At 44.3% G+C, this 20,059-nt stretch overlaps 1 protein-coding gene across 10 annotated transcripts in view; it reads right to left on the bottom strand.

Annotated features, from left to right (window-relative positions):
* LOC137436727 (papilin) overlaps nucleotides 1-15,980 on the bottom strand; it is a 285,438-nt gene extending 269,458 nt beyond the window's left edge. For 8 of the 10 annotated variants that reach the window (XM_068130760.2, XM_068130765.2, XM_068130766.2 and 5 more), the window contains exons 1-2: nucleotides 15,845-15,967; nucleotides 4,719-4,778 (exon numbers count right to left, since the gene is read on the bottom strand). In XM_068130760.2, coding sequence (XP_067986861.2) covers nucleotides 4,719-4,772 — 54 coding nt within the window. In that variant the 5' untranslated portion in view covers nucleotides 4,773-4,778; nucleotides 15,845-15,967. Of the gene's footprint in view, nucleotides 1-4,718; nucleotides 4,779-15,844 lie in introns of all 10 variants that reach the window. The other 2 variants (XM_068130762.2, XM_078786728.1) reach the window with 1 other exon arrangement.
* Between the last annotated feature and the right edge of the window lie 4,079 nt (nucleotides 15,981-20,059).

Raw genomic sequence — 20,059 nt, 5'->3', positions numbered from 1 at the left:
GAGTTTGTGCCTTGCCATCCTTCTGTCCGTATTCTGCTGGAGCCCGGACTCCTTCAATATATATAATTATATATATATATATATATATATATATATATATATATATATATATGTATATATATATATGTATATATATATATATATATGTATATATTAGGGTGGGCTTCAAAAAAGCAAAATGCAGATTTTCTCCGGGACATGGTCTAGTTTTGTTCCTTTTGGTGTCAAAGGAAACCACACCAAATTTGAATGGAATCCAACAATATTTAGGGGTGCCACATCAGTGATGAATTTTCCCCCATGCAAAAATAGGAATTCCCATTTTTTGGGCTGTATATACACAAAATAAATACATAATTATATATATACATTAAATATAATATTAAAAATAAATATATAGTAAATATACATTAAATAATAAATATACATAAATACACATGAAACATTATATATATCGTTATATACAATATATTATACATACCGTTTTGAGACTTCCTATGATCACTATCTGGGCAATTTTCATGCATGTTTTGTACAGGTTCCCGGGGTCAGGGGTACGCTTTTTTAGTGTGTAATATGTAGGCCTAACTTATTGACTGTGGCTCTTTTGTAGAGAGTGACCCTGTGGAGTAAGAATTAACAGGATTTTACCCACATTCTTGCGTATTTTGCAGATATGGCATGTGCTAGTACCAGTGTTTCATTGAAAACTCGGGCTCAGGATAATGTGTATCTCATTGGGTCCACTTCTGGAGATGCCATCAAAGGTGCCAAGCTCCCGACTGTGCATCAATCTCTTGTCCTGTTTTTCCATCACCTGAAGAAGGAGAATCGCACTGCCCGGGAGAGTGCAACCCTCACCATTGAAGAGGTTGTGAAGTTCTGGGAAAAAGCTCACCTACCTACAACGACGAAGCAGCACTGCATCCATCGTTTGGAGAGGCTATATGAAGAATGGAGGAGCCTCCAAAAAGGTGCAAAGCGGGGTGGTGCGACCCAAGAGAAAAAGGAAGCATCCTTCAAGGCCTCCTTGGAGAAGACGTTTGATCTTAGGCATGCAGATTCGGAGGCCATAATCACCAACCCCGAGGACAGGAAGTTTCTTCACGATCAATTCTCAGAGAGGAAGGCTTCAATGGGATCTGTAGACACTGTGTTGGAAGCAAAAACGTTCTTGTGTGTTTGAAAGATCAGCAGCCACGAGATGATTATCGTGAACTCCTAGAACTGACTGTCATCTACATGGGAGGAATCCCACCTCGTGGAATCCGGATCATGGCTCCAGGAGCAATGCACAGAGCCAGATGGATGGCAAAAGCACTATATTCACTACAGGTGTTCATGTTTCGGTCAGAGTTCCACTTGACACTTCGAGAGGCGAGAGAACTCCGAGCCTTCAACATTTTTGTCTGCCTTGTGTATGTACAGGCTTGGTTTCGGGCTCCACAAGCTATTGAGGCTCCCCTGAATGACATTAACCTCTTCAAGAAGTTGGAAAAGTTTGAACAAATCAATCAGAAGATGGCTCAGGCAGCCTTGAAGGCACTTGGCCGCCACACGTGGTACATGAGCCCAGTACTAGTGGCAATTTGCATTCTTTGACACCAGAATTGACAAAGAAAGCAAGATCAATATGATTGAAGCATTGAAAAATGACGGTGAAAACCCCTCTCCAAAGAGACCAGCTATCAAACGAGGAACCGCCCTGTCAATCGCTGGCCTCATAACAAAACACACCAAGCATTTCTTCAGCATCCTAGGGACCCCAAACTGATTGGATGGATAAGGATCCTGGTTCATGGGAGCAAGAAACCAGCTTTCAGGAAGCAAAGAAAGCCGCCAGTGGCTTAGTCGTGGTGAACGACAGGGCAGAAAGGGGTGTCGCATTGATACAAGACTACAATAAGCTCCTTACAAAGGATGAAGAGCAAAAGCAAGCTCTGCTCCAAGTTGTTGCTGCTCACAGGAAGATGTACCCCGATGCCAAGAAGGCAACAGTGGTGAAACAGGCCCAGAAATAGGAGTTACATTTCTCATTATATTTGGGTTTTTTAATATTATGTGATATGGTGTCTCTTCATTTTATGAACTGAACATTTGGATTGTTATCATTGAATTTGAGTTTTCATAGCAATATATATATATATATATATATATATATATATATATATATATATATATATATATATATATATATATATATATATATATATATATATATATATATATATATATATATATATATATATATATATATATATATATATATATATATATATATATATATATATATTATATATATATATATATATATATATATATATATATATATATATATATATATATATATATATATATATATATATATATATATATATATATATATATATATATATATATATATATATATATATATATATATATATATATTATATATATATATATATATATATATATATATATATATATATATATATATATGTATATATATATATGTATATATATATATATATATATATATATATATATATGTATATATATGTATATATATATATATATATATATATATATATATATATATATATATATTGCTGCAGGATTTTGATTCCTGTTCATAAAAAAAATAAATTATATATGTATACAGTCACGTGAAAAAGTAAGTACACCCCACGTAAAGTTTTGACTTTTTCAACATAATTCAACATACAGCTATTTGATCTTCATTTCAACAATATTGATAGATAAAGGTGATATAACATAATAAATATCATGAAACATTTACATTTTGTAGTCCATTGTATAATTTAAATAAACGTAAATGCAAATTTCGCATGTGGAAAAAGTAAGCACACCCCTACATTTATCACTACTTCAAATACCGAAAATTAGAATCAGGTGCACCAGCTCAGGTGCAAATGATTAGAACATCGTCAGAGAGAATCTTGGAGGAACCTGTCTTATTTAAACCTCAGACATTTAGTTTGGTTTGCCCTTTGTTGTTGAAGTGTGCGGTGTCACCATGCCTAGATCAAAAGAGCTCTCTGAGGCATTCAGAAAGAAGGTTATAGATGTATACGTGTCTGGGTAGGGATTTAAAAAGATCTCCAAACAATTTGAAATCAATCATTCGACTGTCGACATCATATGTATGTACATATATATATGTATGTATACACTACATGACCAAAAGTATGTGGACACCCAAACATCACACATCTCATTCCAAAATCACGGGCATTAATATGGAGTTTGTCCCCCCCCCCCCCCCCCCCCCGTTGCCCCATTGTTCTGGGTAGGCTTTCCACTAGATATTGGAACATTGCTGACGGGATTTGCTTACTTTCAGCCACAAGAACATCAGTGAGGCCGGACACTAATGTTGGGCGATTAGGCCTGGCTTGCAGTCGGAGTTCCATTTCATCCCAAAGGTGTTCGATGGTGTTGAGGTCAAGGCTCTGTGCAGGCCAGTCAAGTTCTTCCACAGCGATCTCGACAAACCATTTCTGTATGGACCTCGCTTTGTGCACGGGGGCTTTGGCATGCTGAAACAGGAAAGGGGCCTTCCCCAAACTGTTGCCACAAAGTTGGAAGCATGCAATCGTCTAGAATATCATTGTATGCTGTAACGTTAGGTTTTCCCTTCACTGGAACTAAGGGGCTGAGCCCGAACTATGAAAAACAGCCCCAGACCATTATTCCTCCTCCACCAAACTTTACAGTTGACACTATGCATTCGAGCAGGTGGCGTTCTCCTGGCATCCGCCAAACCCAGATTCGTCCGCCGGACTGCCAGATGGTGAAGTGTGATTCATCACTCCGGAGAACGTGTTTCTACTGCTCCTGAGTCCAATGGCGGCGAGCCTTACACCACTACAGCCGACGCTTGGAATTGCGCATGGTGATCTTAGGCTTGTGTGCGGCTGCTCGGCCATGGAAACCCATTTCATGAAGCTCCCGACGAACAGTTGTTGTGCTGACGTTTCTTCCAGAGGCAGTTTGGAACTCAGTAGTGAGTGTTGCAACAGAGGACAGACGATTTTTATGTGCTACATGCTTCAGCACTCGGTGGTCCCATTCTGTGAGCTTGTGTGGCATACCACTTTGCGGATGAGCTGTTGTTGCTCCTAGACGTTTCCACTTCACAATAACAGCACTTGCAGTTGACCAGGGCAGCTCGAGCCGGGCAGAAATTTGACGAACTGACTTGTTGAAAAGGTGGCATCCTATGACGGTGCCACGTTGAAAGTCACTGAGCTCTTCAGTTCGGCCCATTCTACTGCCAATGTTTGTCTGTGGAGATTTCATGGCTGTGTGCTTGATTATATTTACATGTCAGCAATGGGTGTGGCTGAAACAGCTGAATCCACTAATTAGAAGGGGTGTCCGCATAGTTTTGGTCATGTAGTATATATATATATATATATATATATATATATATATATATATATATATATATATACTGTATATATATATACACATATACATATACATACTGTACATACATATATGGATGTGTGTGCGTTCACGCATATATGTGTGTGCGTACAAGTTGTTGGCTGCCATTTCCACATGTGGGTGGGTTTCAGGAGATGGATCGGAGACCTAACAGGTCTGAAAGTATCCACGTGTTTGCGCTGCATAGAAGCATGCAGGGCCACCAAGATAACTATTGTGGTCTAAATACCAGCTGAGATACCTTACCAGTATCAATCACTCACCGATAATTGAGATGTCACTCGTAAGACGGCAAGTGCAGACAGCCAGACCCACATTCTGACCTGCGGAGACGCATACATTTTGTGAATGTACATATTTGACTAGGATTCGATTGATTTTGAATTGGTTCTGCTGGTTGATTCCTTGGGACTGGCTCAGAGGTCTAGTCTGGGTTCAGATCCTAACCCAACTGTATCTGTATCAGTACCAAATGAATTTGTGACTATGGGTTATCGAGATTGATCGATTGACGATAAACCATCCACCTGGTGCTTTGCAGGCAGGGCGTATCATCATTTATGGTGCTGTGCTTTGGAAGGGCAACAAGAGGCTAGTCCCTTCTGCGGGTATTCAATGCGATTCATGGTGGACGTTAAAGGTGCCGCAATACCTTTCGAAAAGAGTACACAATTTCCAGCACCCTTGAACATTATCCTACCCTGACTACACTGCCGATCAAGAATCCAATGGCACCGTGTATGCCTTGTGATGAGACTGCTGTTCTAACATTGGCACTCTGAAAAGAGCTGTGCATATTTGATTGGAAAGGACAGAGAGAGCCAAATACTTCTGGAAGTATGATGTCCTCCATTCATAGAATATTATCGTACCTGGACAACTTCTAAACAGCTGCCCTACCCACCGCTGGGAAGAGCAAAGAAAAACCACCCAGTGTCCTATACTAGGTGATTTCGTAGCAACAACACAAAACACTGGAAAAGAGCTCAAGTTCATGAATGGTTTCTCTACCACCGAGAGGCAGCTATGCCATTATTGCAGTACACTACTATGACTACTACTCCTAGTCTCCTACTACTGCAACTACTACTACTACCACGACAACCACTACTACTACCACTGCCACTACTACTACTACTCCTCCTACAACTACTACTACTACCACTACAACCACTACTACTACTACTACTACTACTGCCACTTCTACTACTACTCTTACTACTACAACTACTACTACCACTACTACCACTACAACCACTACTACTACTACTACTACTACTACTACTGCCACTACTACTACTATTACTACTACTACTACTACTACTACTACTACTACTACACTACTACACTACTACTACGCCACGCCATTTTGCTGCTCCTCGAGCCGTGCTATTTTCGACATTTCCTCCTCATCCTCCCCGTCTTCGTTTGTATTTTTGTTTTCTTTTGGTTATCTGAACCGAGTTGGTTCATTTTGTTAATTTATTTTAACGTTTCGTTTGATTAAAATCGTCCTTTTGTGTTCAGGCCTAGCCGCGGTGTGCGCCGCGCCCGTGTGGGACTAGTTACGCCTAATTGCGGCGTTATCGTTAAAGTACTTAGCAATCCTTTGTTCTTTGGTTTAATCATCATTTAGTGTGTTGAATTTGCACACTGTGGTGAGCGGGTGTGTGAGGGAGTGTTATTTGGTTAATAACGTGTTTTTGTTACCATGGTTCTAAGAGGACAATTAATTACTTTTGAATCATGCCAATGCATACTGAATGGGGTGATGTCGCTGCGACCACTTCTGGTGCAGGTGTGGGGAAAAAAGCACACCCGTTTCAGTCTTTGACAAGGAAACATGGTGTGAGGTGCGAGTTGGGACAAACTACCCAAATGGAAGCATATGTGAGCGCAATGTCCATTGTGGTTGGTTCATCAGTAATAGTTGCAGCCTCTAAAAGTCTAAAATGTATGGAAGAGCTGTGTTCTTCCTTAAATCCGAGGCTGCAGCGAATAAGGTGATAGAGAAAGGCATTGTTGTAGGAGGGTTGTTTGTCCAAGAAGAACCACTTTCGAGCCTTGAAACACCAATCATACTCTCTAACATGCCTCCCTTTATTGCTGATCATGTGGCTGTGCCATTCTTGGAGCGATTGGGGGTGCTAAGATCACACATTAGGCCTGTGCCTCTCGGATGTCGTGAGCCTGCACTACGTCATATCTTGTCTTTTAAAAGACAAGTTTCCATTGAACTGTACAATGACACGGAATTGGAGGGATTCTTGGAGTACCTGCTCCTCGATGTCCAGAAGAGTCGAAGGAAGAGGGAAGTAGTACTTCAGAGGTTTCTGTGCCGTGTCCTGGCCATAGTTTACCCTCAGACATAGACCAATGGAAAATGGTAAAGTTAGGGAAAGGGAAAAGAGCACAGAAGAGAAAATCAGAGCCGGAAGCTAAGGGGAATGGTGATCATATACCAACTTCTGAAGATACAACTGATAAGGACATGGCAAAACGATCAACAAAGTCGGGTGCTCTGGAAAAAATCGAGATCGTTACAGAACCTGAACAAATGGAAGAAGAAGAAGAAATAGGTACTCATCCTCAAGTACCAGTTCATGAATGTGACCGGCTGCAAAGTGTAGCTAATGACCTGCCAAAGAGCGAACAGAGAAGCAGAATATCTATAACTAAAGCCAATGCGGTAATCGGTGTATTTTAGTCACTTAACAGATACGTCCTGTGGGGTGGCTATCCTCTTTTCATCATCCTTAAAGGCCAATACACTTGTGATAAATGAGGTCAGTTTAGGCCGTTTGTCACATGTGAAAATACGGTTTGAGGAAGTTGTTATTCACCTCGTGAACATTTATGAACCATGTGTTGGAGCTGGGAGAGTGTGTTTCTTTGACCACATGCGAAGATTTATGCTTACCTTACCTGATGAAGAATTTGTAATTATTCGAGGTGACTTTAACTGCACTCTCAATCCCTCACTCAATCGTGTGGGTCAAGAGCCACATGGTCCTTCTGCTAAAGCTTTACAATAAACAATAATGCAGCTAAACCTGAGAGACATTTGGCGTGTACAGCACCCCACAGAAAGGTAATTTACATACACTAGCATCAGGGGTGGCCATATCTTGCAATCCCGACTAGACAGAATCTATCTGTCTTATCATTGGTGTAGGAATATCAGTGACTGCGGTATCAAATTCGCACATTTTACGGATCATAATCTGGTCTGGATAAAGCTTTCTCTTGCTGAGACAAGGCGCGGTAGTGGTCTCTGGCACTTCAACAATGCCTTAGTTCACGATGAAGGTTTTCTTTCAGCATTTCATAACTTTTGGCAGGTGTGGAGAAACAGAAAAGGAGATTTCTGCTCGCCTGGACTCTGGTGGGATGTGGGGAAGGTGCGGCTGAAATTATTGTGCCAGGAGTACTCATACGGAATGAGCAAAACACTTGGGATGGAGATAGGAGGCTAGAAGAGGAGCTGTTGCATCTCGAGCGTCGTCTGACAACACTTACTCCTGCTGAATTGCAAAGGTATGAAGAAAAAAGAGAACACCCTGAAAGCAGTATGAAGGCCCGGGGAGCATATGTGCGCTCACGGTTGCAGCTACTAGTACAAGAGGAATACTCCCTGAGCTATATTAAAGCTTTGGAAAAACGCAAGGGTCGATCTAAGACTATATGCAGTGTTCTGGCTGAAGATGGCTCGGTGCTTGATGAGTATTCATGAACTAATTTGAGCCTTTTATGCACAGTTGTACTTGGGGAAAAGTGTGGATGCTAATGCTTGTGGCACTTTGTGGAATAGCCGCCCAGTGGCTGCTCCGGAGGATCAAGAACAACTAGATGCTCCTTTAACTCTGGAGGAATTTACGACTGCTCTACAGAATCTGTCGGTAGCGAAGTCCCCTGGAATTGATGGCCTATCATTTTTTTTTTTTTTTTTTTTTTTTGTATACTGAATCGAGGCTCGTGAAAGAGCTAACATTTATTTCACAAACAAATCAACCAGACAAACAAAATATACAAAAAGAGGGAGCGGAAGACAAGATGGGGAGAGAAGGGGAAGCACACAACCACAACATTTGAGAGCAGGGAGAAGTGTGGGAGGGAGAGGGCCTGGGAGGAGGAGGCGTGGGAAGGGGGGGTGGGGGGGGGGGGGGTGGGAGAAGTATAAAATACAAGGGGACCGAAATTAGCGGGGGGTAGAAAAGATCAAGGTTTTGGATGGGGGAGGATAAGAGATGGTGGTGAACAGCTGTTTTAAAGACCTGGAGGGTGGAGTGGGATTGAAGAGAGTGAGGGAGTTTGTTCCAGAGGCGGGAGAAAAAAGGAATGAAGGAGTGAAGGTGAGCAGAAAGTCTTGATTTTGGCAGTTTAACCATAGGAGGGTTGCAGGCAGATCTTGTGCGACCTGTAGGAATATTTGGGGGACAGAGCCCAGAGAGGGCTGGGGGGGCAAGGCCAGAGAGGAGTCGGTAGAAGACGGAAAGACCACCAACCTGCCTGCGGTGAGTGAGTGAAAGGCCCTTGGAGTTAGCTTCATCGCGGGAGATTCCAATGATTCTGAACGCTTTGGTTTCAACAGCGTGAAGACGGGCTAGGTGTGAGGCAGGAGCACCAGACCAGAGGGGAGAGCAGTATTCCATAGAGCTGCGGATGAAAGCCTTGTATGTGGTGAGGAGCTCAGGTGTGCCAAGGAAGGACTTCGCACGACGGAGGATGCCCAGTCGGCGACTGGCTTTGGAGGCCAGATTTGAAATGTGGTTTTCCCAGGAAAGATCATGGCAAATAGTGAGACCCAAAAGCTTGAGTGACAGAACTTCTTGGAGAGGATTATTCAGAAAGTGGATGGGAGGGTTTTCCGGTCGGTCTTTTCGGAGAGACATCATAAGAGTGTGAGATTTATCAGGATTGAAAGACATGTTCCATTTGTTTGCCCAGTCTGTGATTTTGTCCAGGTCTGCAGAGAGTGAGGAGGCTGCAGACTGCCGATCTGAGGGATGAGGAATGGAGCGACAGAGAGTAGAGTCGTCAGCAAAGAGATAGAGAGGATTTTCAAGAGAGTCAGAGAGATCATTGATGAAGACCAGAAAAAGCACAGGGCCCAGAACACTACCTTGGGGAACTCCAGCCTGAACAGGTAGAGGAGATGAGAGAAACCCATTCAGGGCCACACGTTGACTACGACCAGAGAGGAAGTCCGCCAGCCATGCGTGGAGACTTCCATGGATACCAAAGGAGGAGAGTTTGGTGAGCAGAGCAGGGTGCCAGACCGTATCGAAGGCACGTGAATTTTTTTTTTTTTTTTTTTTGTATACTGAATCGAGGCTCGTGAAAGAGCTGACATTTACTTCACAAACAAATCAACCAGACAAACAAAATATATAAAAAGAGGGAGCGGAAGACAAGAGAATGGGAAGCACACAAACACTTGAGAGCACACAACATTTGAGAGCAGGGAGATGTGTGGGAGGGAGAGGGCTCGGGGGAGGAGGCGTGGGAAGGGGTGGGGGGTGGGGGGTGGGAGAAGTATAAAACACAAGGACACCAAGGACTTCCAGGTCAGAAGTTGGTATTTCAAAAAGTGGAATTGGGGTGAAATTATCGGGGATAGAAAAGATCAAGGTTTTGGATGGGGGAAGATAAGAGATGGTGGTGAACAGCTGTTTTAAAGACCTGAAGGGTGGAGTGGGATTGAAGAGAGTGAGGGAGTTTGTTCCAGAGGCGGGAGAAAAGAGGAATGAAGGAGCGAAGGTGAGCAGAGAGTCTTGATTTTGGCAGTTTAACCATAAGAGGGTTGCAGGCAGATCTTGTGCGACCTGTAGGAATATTTGCGGGACAGAGCCCAGAGAGAGCTGGGGGGGCAAGGCCAGAGAGGAGTCGGTAGAAGACGGAAAGACCACCAACCTGCCTGCGGTGAGTGAGTGAAAGGCCCTTGGAGTTAGCTTCATCGCGGGAGATTCCAATGATTCTGAATGCTTTGCTTTCAACAGCGTGAAGACGAGCTAGGTGTGAGGCAGGAGCACCAGCCCAGAGGGGAGAGCAGTATTCCATTGAGCTGCGGATGAAAGCCTTGTACGTGGTGAGGAGCTCAGGTGTGCCAAGGAAGGACTTCGCACGACGGAGGATGCCCAGTCGGCGACTGGCTTTGGAGGCCAGATTTGAAATGTGGTTTTCCCAGGAAAGATCATGGCAGATAGTGAGACCCAAAAGTTTGAGTGACAGAACTTCTTGGAGAGGATTATTCAGAAAGTAGATGGGAGGGTTGTCCAGTCAGTCTTTTCGGAGAGACATTGTAAGAGTGTGAGATTTGTCAGGATTGAAAGACATGTTCCACTTGTTTGCCCAGTCTGTGATTTTGTCCAGGTCTGCAGAGAGTGAGGAGGCTGCAGACTGTCGATCTGAGGGATGAAGAATGGAGCGACAGAGAGTAGAGTCATCAGCAAAGAGATAGAGAGGATTTTCAAGAGAGTCGGGGAGATCATTGATGAAGACCAGAAAAAGCACAGGGCCCAGAACACTGCCTTGGGGAACTCCAGCCTGAACAGGAAGAATGTCAAGGGAGACGGCTCTAATTTCCTGTTTGGCGTTGAGGACCTCCATCCATTGTTGAGAAAGCAGAAGCAGCATGTCCAGAGTAGAGTGACCAGGTCTGAAACCAAATTGATGATCAGAGATCAAGCCATTGGAGAAGAGGAAAGATTTCATATCTGAAGCATATCTTGCGAGCATATTTCTGAATCATATCTGAAGCATATTTCATATCTTGCGAGTTCTACAAAAAAAAGTCTGGGATCTGATTGGACATGACTACCTAAGTGTACCCCAGGAAGCATGTAATGCAGGCCAAATGCCACAGTCTTGGCATCGAGCAACCTTGGCTTTTATTCCTAAGGAGGGAGACGTGAGAGACATGAAGAACTACCGTTCGGTGTCTCTGTTATGCATGGACTACAAAATAATGGCAAAAGTGTTTTCAAATCGTCTGGGACCTGTGTTGACAAAATTAGTGGTCTCTGACCAGTCAAAATTAGTGGTCTCTGACCAGTCATATGCTGTCCCTGGCAGAACAATATATGATAATATATATCTGGTCAGGGACTTGATACACTATGCGGACATGACTAAAACTCGAATTGGGTTCCTCTCTTTAGATCAGGAGAAAGCATTTGACCGAGTGAACCATGACTACCTCTTTGAGACCTTGCTATCCTTCGGGTTAGGGAGGAGATATGTCGGTATGGTTCAGACACTTTACACTTCTGCAGAGTGCCTCATTAAAGTTAATGGTTTATTACTCGCACCTCTTCCTTTTGAGAGAGGAATAAGGCAAGGATGTCCTCTGTCCGGCCAGCTATATTCCTTGTATATTGAGCCTTTTCTCTATCTAATGAGGCGAAGGTTAACTGGCATCATGGTACTGGGCTGTAATAGTCCCTTCTTTCTTTCTGCTTATGCTGATGATGTTCTCGTGTTTGCGGGAAGTGCAAGAGACATGCAAACAGTTTATGACTGTCAGCAAATCTACTCGGCAGCATCCACTGCTCAAATAAATTGCCAGAAGAGCTCTGGACTACTGATTGGAGCAATGCAGATCGGCGAACTCCCGATGCTGTTTCAGCTATTAACATGGAGTCAACAGGAACTCAAACATTTGGGGGTCTATTTGTCAATCTCTCGTAATGGCTTATCAATTCGCAATTGGAGCACTCTAGAAGGGAAAATGCAGGTGAAGCTGAGAGATTGGAATGGATTATTAAGGATCCTATCTTTACATGGGGGAGCTCTTTTACTGAAACAATTTGTCCTTCCCAAACTGTTGTTCAGGCTTTCTTGCACAAGTGTTCCTGATTGGTTTCTGGCTAAGATGCAAAGGAAGTTGGTGGACTGCTTTTGGAATGGAAAGCATTGGGTATCTCTGGGAATCCTGAGCGTGCCTCTTGCTGAAGGTGGACAGGGATTTCCCTGCCTTCGAAGCCACTTTTACACCTTCAGGCTGCAGGCAATTAAAAGATACCTTTATGCGAACCCAACACCACAATGGTGCACGTTGGCATCGTACTTTTTCAGTAAAGTGCTCGGCCTAGGATATAAAAGGCAAATTTTCAGTATCAACTCCAAAAACATTTCCTCCAGTGACCCATTGCCTTCTTTTTATCAGGAAATGCTGACGGCCTGGTATACAATTGAAATGACCAGAACAAATGGTCCCCACCCAGGGAAAGACCTGCTGGAAGAGCCACTTTTCTTGAACCCTCTACTACAAGCCCCACTGCTAGCTTCCATCAGTGTAAGGAGAAAACTCTTGTTGAAAAATATATCCACAGTGGGCGATCTCCTAAAGGATGGGAAGAATGGCATTCTCTCACCTGAGGAACTTGCAGCAAAGATAGACCTGCAGACAAGAAGAGTGCCTTTTAGGATACTCCAAGAGTTCAAAAATTCACTGCCTCCTGATTGCCTGGATTATCTGGAGAATCCTTACGAACGTGAGGAAGCTATGCAGGTTTGCCCTCCTACTTCCGTGGCTTTCACAATGAAACCGCATGGATGCGATATTTTCCTTGCGCCACCTCTGCATAATATGAGCAAGGTCCCTGGCATGACTGGGGTGCCCTTCTGTGATGCGTCAAGGAAGGAAATATATGCACGAGTAATCCACTCACTCCACTTTGTTGCGTTAGCAAATCGCATGGACACTCCATGGCATGAGGTTCTTTTGCCTCCCTTGCCTGTCCATCCAAGTTGGGAATCTCTTTATCTCTACCCAGCACCAAGGGTGGTGGGGGACCTAAGTTGGAGGCTGCTTCATGGGGCAATACGTTCTCGAGTTCTACTGCAACACTTCACAAACACTCCTCGTGGATGTTGCTTCTGTGGGCAAGCAGAAACCATTTATCACATATACCTGCAATGTCCACGTCTTCAACCAGTGATTTTGCTGGTGAAAAACCTGCTCTTGTGTTTTTGGCTTCATTTCTCCCCAACACTTTTTAGTTTTGGTCATCCGGTGAAGAAAGAGAGTCGATCACGGGATCTCTTGGTTAACTTCGTTTTGGCATCTGCAAAACTTACAATATATAAAACTAGAAAGTGCAAGATTGAAAGCAATGTCGTGGTTTTGTATGTCTGGGAACTTTGTTGCGTTCACGGATCACTTCGCAGTTTAAGGTGGCACAATATTCCCGATCTATCGGGAGTTTTATAGAAGTCTGGACAGTAAATAATGCACTTTGTAGCGTTTCCCCACAAGGTACTTTGCTATTATTTGTTTAAAGGTGTCATTTTGGGTTTTTGGTGTTCTTTTAACACTCCATCTGTCTTGGTAGTGCTTTCTCTTAAAAATTCTCTACCTTGTCTACTGCAGTTCAAACCATGGACTTGCAGGGATGAGGAAGTTGAGCGACATTAAACAGGAAACTTATGTTTGCCTGAACTATCCTGAGTCCTGAGCGCAAACCTCTATTATCTTTCCAACAAAAGCACTACTACTACTACTACTACTACTACTACTACTACTACTACTACTACTACTACTACTACTACTACTACTACTACTACTACTACTACTACTACTACTACTTCTGTCACAGGTCCAATTATCCCCCACTTTATTGTGGGGTCAGCAGGGGAAAGTTTTTGTCCGACTTTTTCACTGTCCATGCGTGACGTTGGATGCTAGTGGCAGGAATATGGAGTTTGTTGAAGGTGCCGTCGATAACCCACCTACTCTTCGCAAAGGACACCATGGGATATTTAACATCCACCAATTACTGCTAGCAGATAGGATACCCAGATTTAATGGCAATCCGGAGGATGGCACACTTTGAGATGTAACCATACACCCTGTCTGCCTGCGAAGCACCAATCTGATGACAATTAACAGTGTGGTCGAGAACCGAACCGAGACAGGTGAATTAAGGTAATGTGAGCTACTTATGCAGCCCACACTGTTGGACAGTGTTGCCAATGCGGTGCCCATGTAGATTAAAGCAGGAATAAAAAATTAATTTGGGCCTCGCACACAGTGGCCTGCTCTTTTCAAAAGCTACTGTGGGTTCATTAGCACATCTGGGGCAGGGCACATAATGGCCTGCTCTTTTCAAAAGGCACTGCGGGTTCATTAGCACATCTGGGGCAGGGCACATAATGGCCTGCTCTTTTCAAAAGGCACTGCGGGTTCATTAGCACATCTGGGGCAGGGCACACAACAACCTGCTCTTTTCAAAAATCACTGTGGGTTCATTAGCACATTTGGGCCTGGGCACACAATGGCCTGCCCTTTTCAAAAAGCACTGTGGGTTCATTAGCACATATGGGGCAGGGCACACATTGGCCTGCTCTTTTCAAAAGGCACTGTGGGTTCATTAGCACATTTGGGCCTGGGCACACAGTGGCCTGCCCTTTTCAAAAAGCACTGCGGGTTCATTAGCACATCTGGGGCAGGGCACACAACAACCTGCTCTTTTCAAAAATCACTGTGGGTTCATTAGCACATTTGGGCCTGGGCACACAATGGCCTGCCCTTTTCAAAAAGCACTGTGGGTTCATTAGCACATATGGGGCAGGGCACACATTGGCCTGCTCTTTTCAAAAGGCACTGTGGGTTCATTAGCACATTTGGGCCTGGGCACGCAACGACCTGCCCTTTTCCAAAGGCACTGTGGGTTCATTAGCACATCTGGGGCAGGGAACACAATGGCCTGCTCTTTTCAAAAAGCACTGTGGGTTCATTAGCACATTTGGGCCTGGGCACGCAACGACCTGCCCTTTTCAAAAGGCACGGTGGGTTCATTAGCACATCTGGGGCAGGGCACACATTGGCCTGCTCTTTTCAAAAAGCACTGTGGGTTCATTAGCACATTTGGGCCTGGGCACGCAACGACCTGCTCTTTTCAAAAGGCACTGTGGGTTCATTAGCACATCTGGGGCAGGGCACACAATGGCCTGCTCTTTTCAAAAGGCACTGTGGGTTCATTAGCACATCTGGGGCAGGGCACACAATGGCCTGCTCTTTTCAAAAGGCACTGTGGGTTCATTATAGCAATGTCTGCAGTGAATATGGCTACTGCATTATGAGAGATCTGGTGTAAAGTCCCTTCGGGAAGGACTGTGTTATCTGTATCTAGACGGAATTCCCAAACCCCATGTCAAAATGTTTTGCATCAAACATCGCCGGAGGAAGCAAGAGAAAAGTCTGTTTATTAGTCTTCGGGATTACAATAACTACTAAACTGTAACAATTCAAGTGGGTGGGGATGGAAACTCATGAGGTCATTCAGCCAAAGCCACCACAAAGCGCAAGACATAAAACTCAAACTCAAACCGACTAAAGGTGAACAATAAAAACTTACGGTTTGGTAAACGGTCTTGTGTAACTCACCTTGTTGTTAGGAAACGACTTGAACACAACTGTGAATGATATGAGCCGTGAATGAATGAAATGCAGACATTCAAGTCACCTTCCTTCCTCCCTTCATCCACTGTGCACATAACAGGACAGACAGTCTGCCTTCAGTGGCTCCAACTTCGGAGGGGAGTTTATCTTCCCTACCCTTCAACAATTTCAAGAGTGGGAGGGGTGCTGGAAACGATGAATATACATTATCTCACAATGATCGTCTATAATCAGAAAACAGGCAAAAGTCAAAAAAAAAAATATATATATTGAACAAACAATTATTGTATTCCTTTACTTTAGGCAAGGAGGTGTTTTAAAAGTTTACTATTAAAATAAAGTTAAATACAGGGTGTTGTAAAATGAACATCACTTACAGCATTCCCTTAAATGATAATATATTGTTTTGGGAATATTCTATACTGTACAATAGATAAGTATAATTTGAGGAGCAGACATGAAACATAGGGGCAATACCCCTGGGCGCTCACCTGGGAGGGTAAATAGTATACTGCACCGACTAAAGGTATTTTAAACTAATTTCAATGGTTGCTAGAAGACAGGGCAGCATGTAGAATCATACTAACATAATCATAAGACTTTAAACAAACAAACACAAAAATACCTATTTTGAGGGGCAACCTCCCCTCCCCCAACCACATATACCACCTAAGACCCCAATTTTTCTAATGCCTTGATCAAACATTGGTACATCATGGGTGATTAAGGTTGTGATGAAGTTTCATCAAAATTGCGTGTGTAGTTTCTGAGAAGAGAGCAAATACCTATTTTGGGGGGTACCCCCCCCCTCTCGTAGATCCTCAAGGGGGCAGATTTTTTTAATGCCGTGAACAAACTTTCGTCACAACACCACAAGTATCATTTGTGCCAAATTTGGTCGCAATCCCATCAGCGGTTTTGGAGAAGAAGTTTCAAGTGTTTACGGAAGGATGGACGGACAACTCACCATCGCATAAGCTCCCCTGAACTTCGTTCAGGTGAGCTAAACAAGGAGGTGTGTGTGTTTGCACAAAGCGCTGTTGTTCTACAATGGTAAAACATATATGGATAGAAATACCAAAAAATAAAAGATGACATTCCGCACTCCTGCCTCATATTCATCTCTTGATCTCAAATCCAAAGTTCTTGAGTATATCGCAATAATAACAAATTTGACTTCACTGTTTTAGTCACCGAGTGATTCGCCCAGGATAGTATCAAAATCACCGAGTGATTTTATATATATATATATATATATATATATATATATATATATATATATTATTATTATATATATATATATATATATATATATATATATATATATATATATATATATATATATATATATATATATATATATATATATATATATACAGTATATATATATATATATACATATATTGTCGTGTGATTCCCCTCGGTTAAGACCGGGAAATCACAGATGGCAATTGAGCTTACTTTGAGGTGACGATCAATGGCGGATTTGACTATACTAGGGCATGCCCGTACGTGGGTGCCGTTCCTTGCCAAAAAAAAAAAAAAACGTTACCCGTACGCTCTACCCCGCCGTACGCCCGTAAACAAAAAAAACAACGCTCTTCGCTTCCGCCCTTCGCTCTGACTGAATTGGGAGAAATAATGCGCATAAGAAATCGAGAAATTATTATTTTCTCCGGAAGAAATCGAATTACGAACCGTAATGGCGCACGCGCTCGGCTCGGCTCGCTCTCACATCGGCCACGCCTACGCAACAACGCGTTCTGTGATTGGCTGCCGGAAGTGCAGTCTTCACTGTCCGGAAGGTCGCAAATCGCAGTTACGATGAATCGCAAATTAGTTTTAATTAGTTTTAAAACATAGTTTTAACGGCAACATAGTTTTCCAACGTGAAATAAATGAATACGCTCTCAAATGTGCCGTCCGAGGCAGAGTCTGTTCGCCACGTTCGGCACACGTGATAGCTCGCTGCTCTCTGATTGGTTGAATCGTTTTTTGGACATAGCTCGGTAACTACTTCTCCGATTAATATGAAACCTTGAAAAGGCACATCCTCGGGTCCCCAGCAATATACCTGGCAAGTTTCAAGTATATCGGACCCGTGGTTGTCGAGAAACAGCGGTCACAGACATACAGACATACAAACATACAAACATACAAACATACAAACATACAAACATACACACAGAGATTACTGGAATTATAGATAGATAATGCGCGGGGGAGGAAATATAGAGGAAGAAGAAGCGGGAGATTTGCCTGTCGGTCCCGCGCGCAGGGGATGGATTTGCGTAGGGGATGGACATTATGTGTGCGCTAATGGGGATGGATTCCTAGCTAGTGTCTATGTTCGTTACCATACGGGACACATGGATGATAACAGGTTTGACACACCGACACCGGGGAATTAGGTTAATCCCTAATCTACTTATCACAAAGCCATCCTCGTATGACCACAAAGATACACTTAATCCAAACAAACTGCCGAAACAGAACTTATTATAGGTGAGGTTCCCATCACGACAGTCGAAGCACCTACCTATGCAGATCTACCTGGATCTATATATGCCCTACCCCAAAATTCATAACAATATGTATATATATAGAAAATATATATACATTATTAATATATATATATATATCTATATATATATATATATCATATATATATATATATATATACTAGCAGAAGTACCCGGCATTGCCGGGCGGGGGAGGAGGAGGGGAGGGGAAGAGGAGGGGAGGGAACGGGGGAGAGGGGGGAGGGGGAGGGGGAAGGGGGGGAGGAGGAGGGGAGGGGGAGGAGGAGGGGAGGGGGGAAGAGGAGGGGAGGGGAACAGGGGGGGAGGGGAAGGGGGGGAGGGGAAGGGGGGAGGGGAGGGTGTGGGGTGCCCGGGGGAAGAAGGACCCCTCCCCCCCTCCCCCCTTCACCTCCCCCTCTGCCCTCCCCCCCTCCCCCCTCCCCCCCATTCCCCTCCCCTCCTCTTCCCCCCTCCCCTCCTCCTCCCCCTTAACACCAGGGGGTTGACTCAGCCTGTCATCCTACCGAGGTCGGCAAATTGAGTACCAGTTCACTGGTAATTCCCTGTGTGCCGCAAGAGGCGCCTAACAGTGTTGGCGGCACGAACCCGGAAGTCGGAACTCATTGTCGTCAAATAAATGTAGCATGTATGTTTCACTCTCTGTGACATGCCGTTGGTCCTATGTCAATCGGATGAAGTTGAAAAATTAACATTACGAGGTTTCTCTGGGACGTACTGATTCCGAATAATGAAGTTGAAAAATTAACGTTCCGAAATACGCTAATTACGCGAACAGAAGCGCTGGCGCTGCGAAGCGCTAGAGGGAGCGCTGCACTCCCTCCCTTCGATTCCCTCCCTCTTCTGCTAGCGCTTCTGCGCTAATACGCTAATTTTAAAACCCGAAGTTTTAAAAAATTTAAGGTGTGCTGTAGTTGCTCTGAGACGTACTGATTCCGAATATGCCTTTGGTTTTTCTCTGCGATGAGTAGTTCTCGAGTTATAAGAGGACAAACAAACAAACATACTTTACTGCTTTATATAGATAGCTAATATATATATATATATGTTGAAGCACGGTGTTACGCGCACTGCTTGTCAGCAAGGAGGAAGCGGACAACGCGGTAAGTTGTAAGAGTCTTTATTCAAGAGCTCCACTGTAACACTGGAGCGTTCCGGGCTGCGCCCGGTGTATATCCCGCGGCCACGCCTACCCCTCGGGCGTGGCCGCCGCCCACTTGGCGCGCGGAATGATGTCATCACGCCAGTGAGCTTTCGTGTCCGCCACACGCGCCCCCCCAGAATTCCCGCGCACCTGGAGGGCCAGTTTGCGGGGCAAACGGATGACCCGGCCGAAGCGCCCTCTGGCGACTGGCGGCGTCCGGGGTGCAGGGATGCCAGCTGGGATGCCTCCGGCTGCACCCGGGATGGGTGCAGGCTCGGGGGGCGGCGTGCCGGCGGGGCCGGGCGGTGCCTGGGGTCCGCCCGCCGGGGGGCGGCCCCGACGTGGGGGCCGAGCCACCGGCGGTGGGTGGTCCACGTCGAGGTGGGCCGGCTTGAGGCGGTCTATGGAGACACGGTCAGGAGTGCCGCCGATGTCCAAGGTGAAATGTTTCACCCCGGTCTCCAGCACGTGGAAAGGCCCGTCGTACGGGGGCCGCAGTGGTGTCCGGTGGGCGTC

The sequence above is a fragment of the Myxine glutinosa genome, chromosome 11, assembly GCF_964187855.1.
Source record: "Myxine glutinosa chromosome 11, kmMyxGlut1.1, whole genome shotgun sequence".
NCBI lineage: Eukaryota > Metazoa > Chordata > Myxini > Myxiniformes > Myxinidae > Myxine > Myxine glutinosa.
Note: the sequence above shows the minus strand (reverse complement) of the source record. Positions and strands in the feature narration are given on the sequence as shown.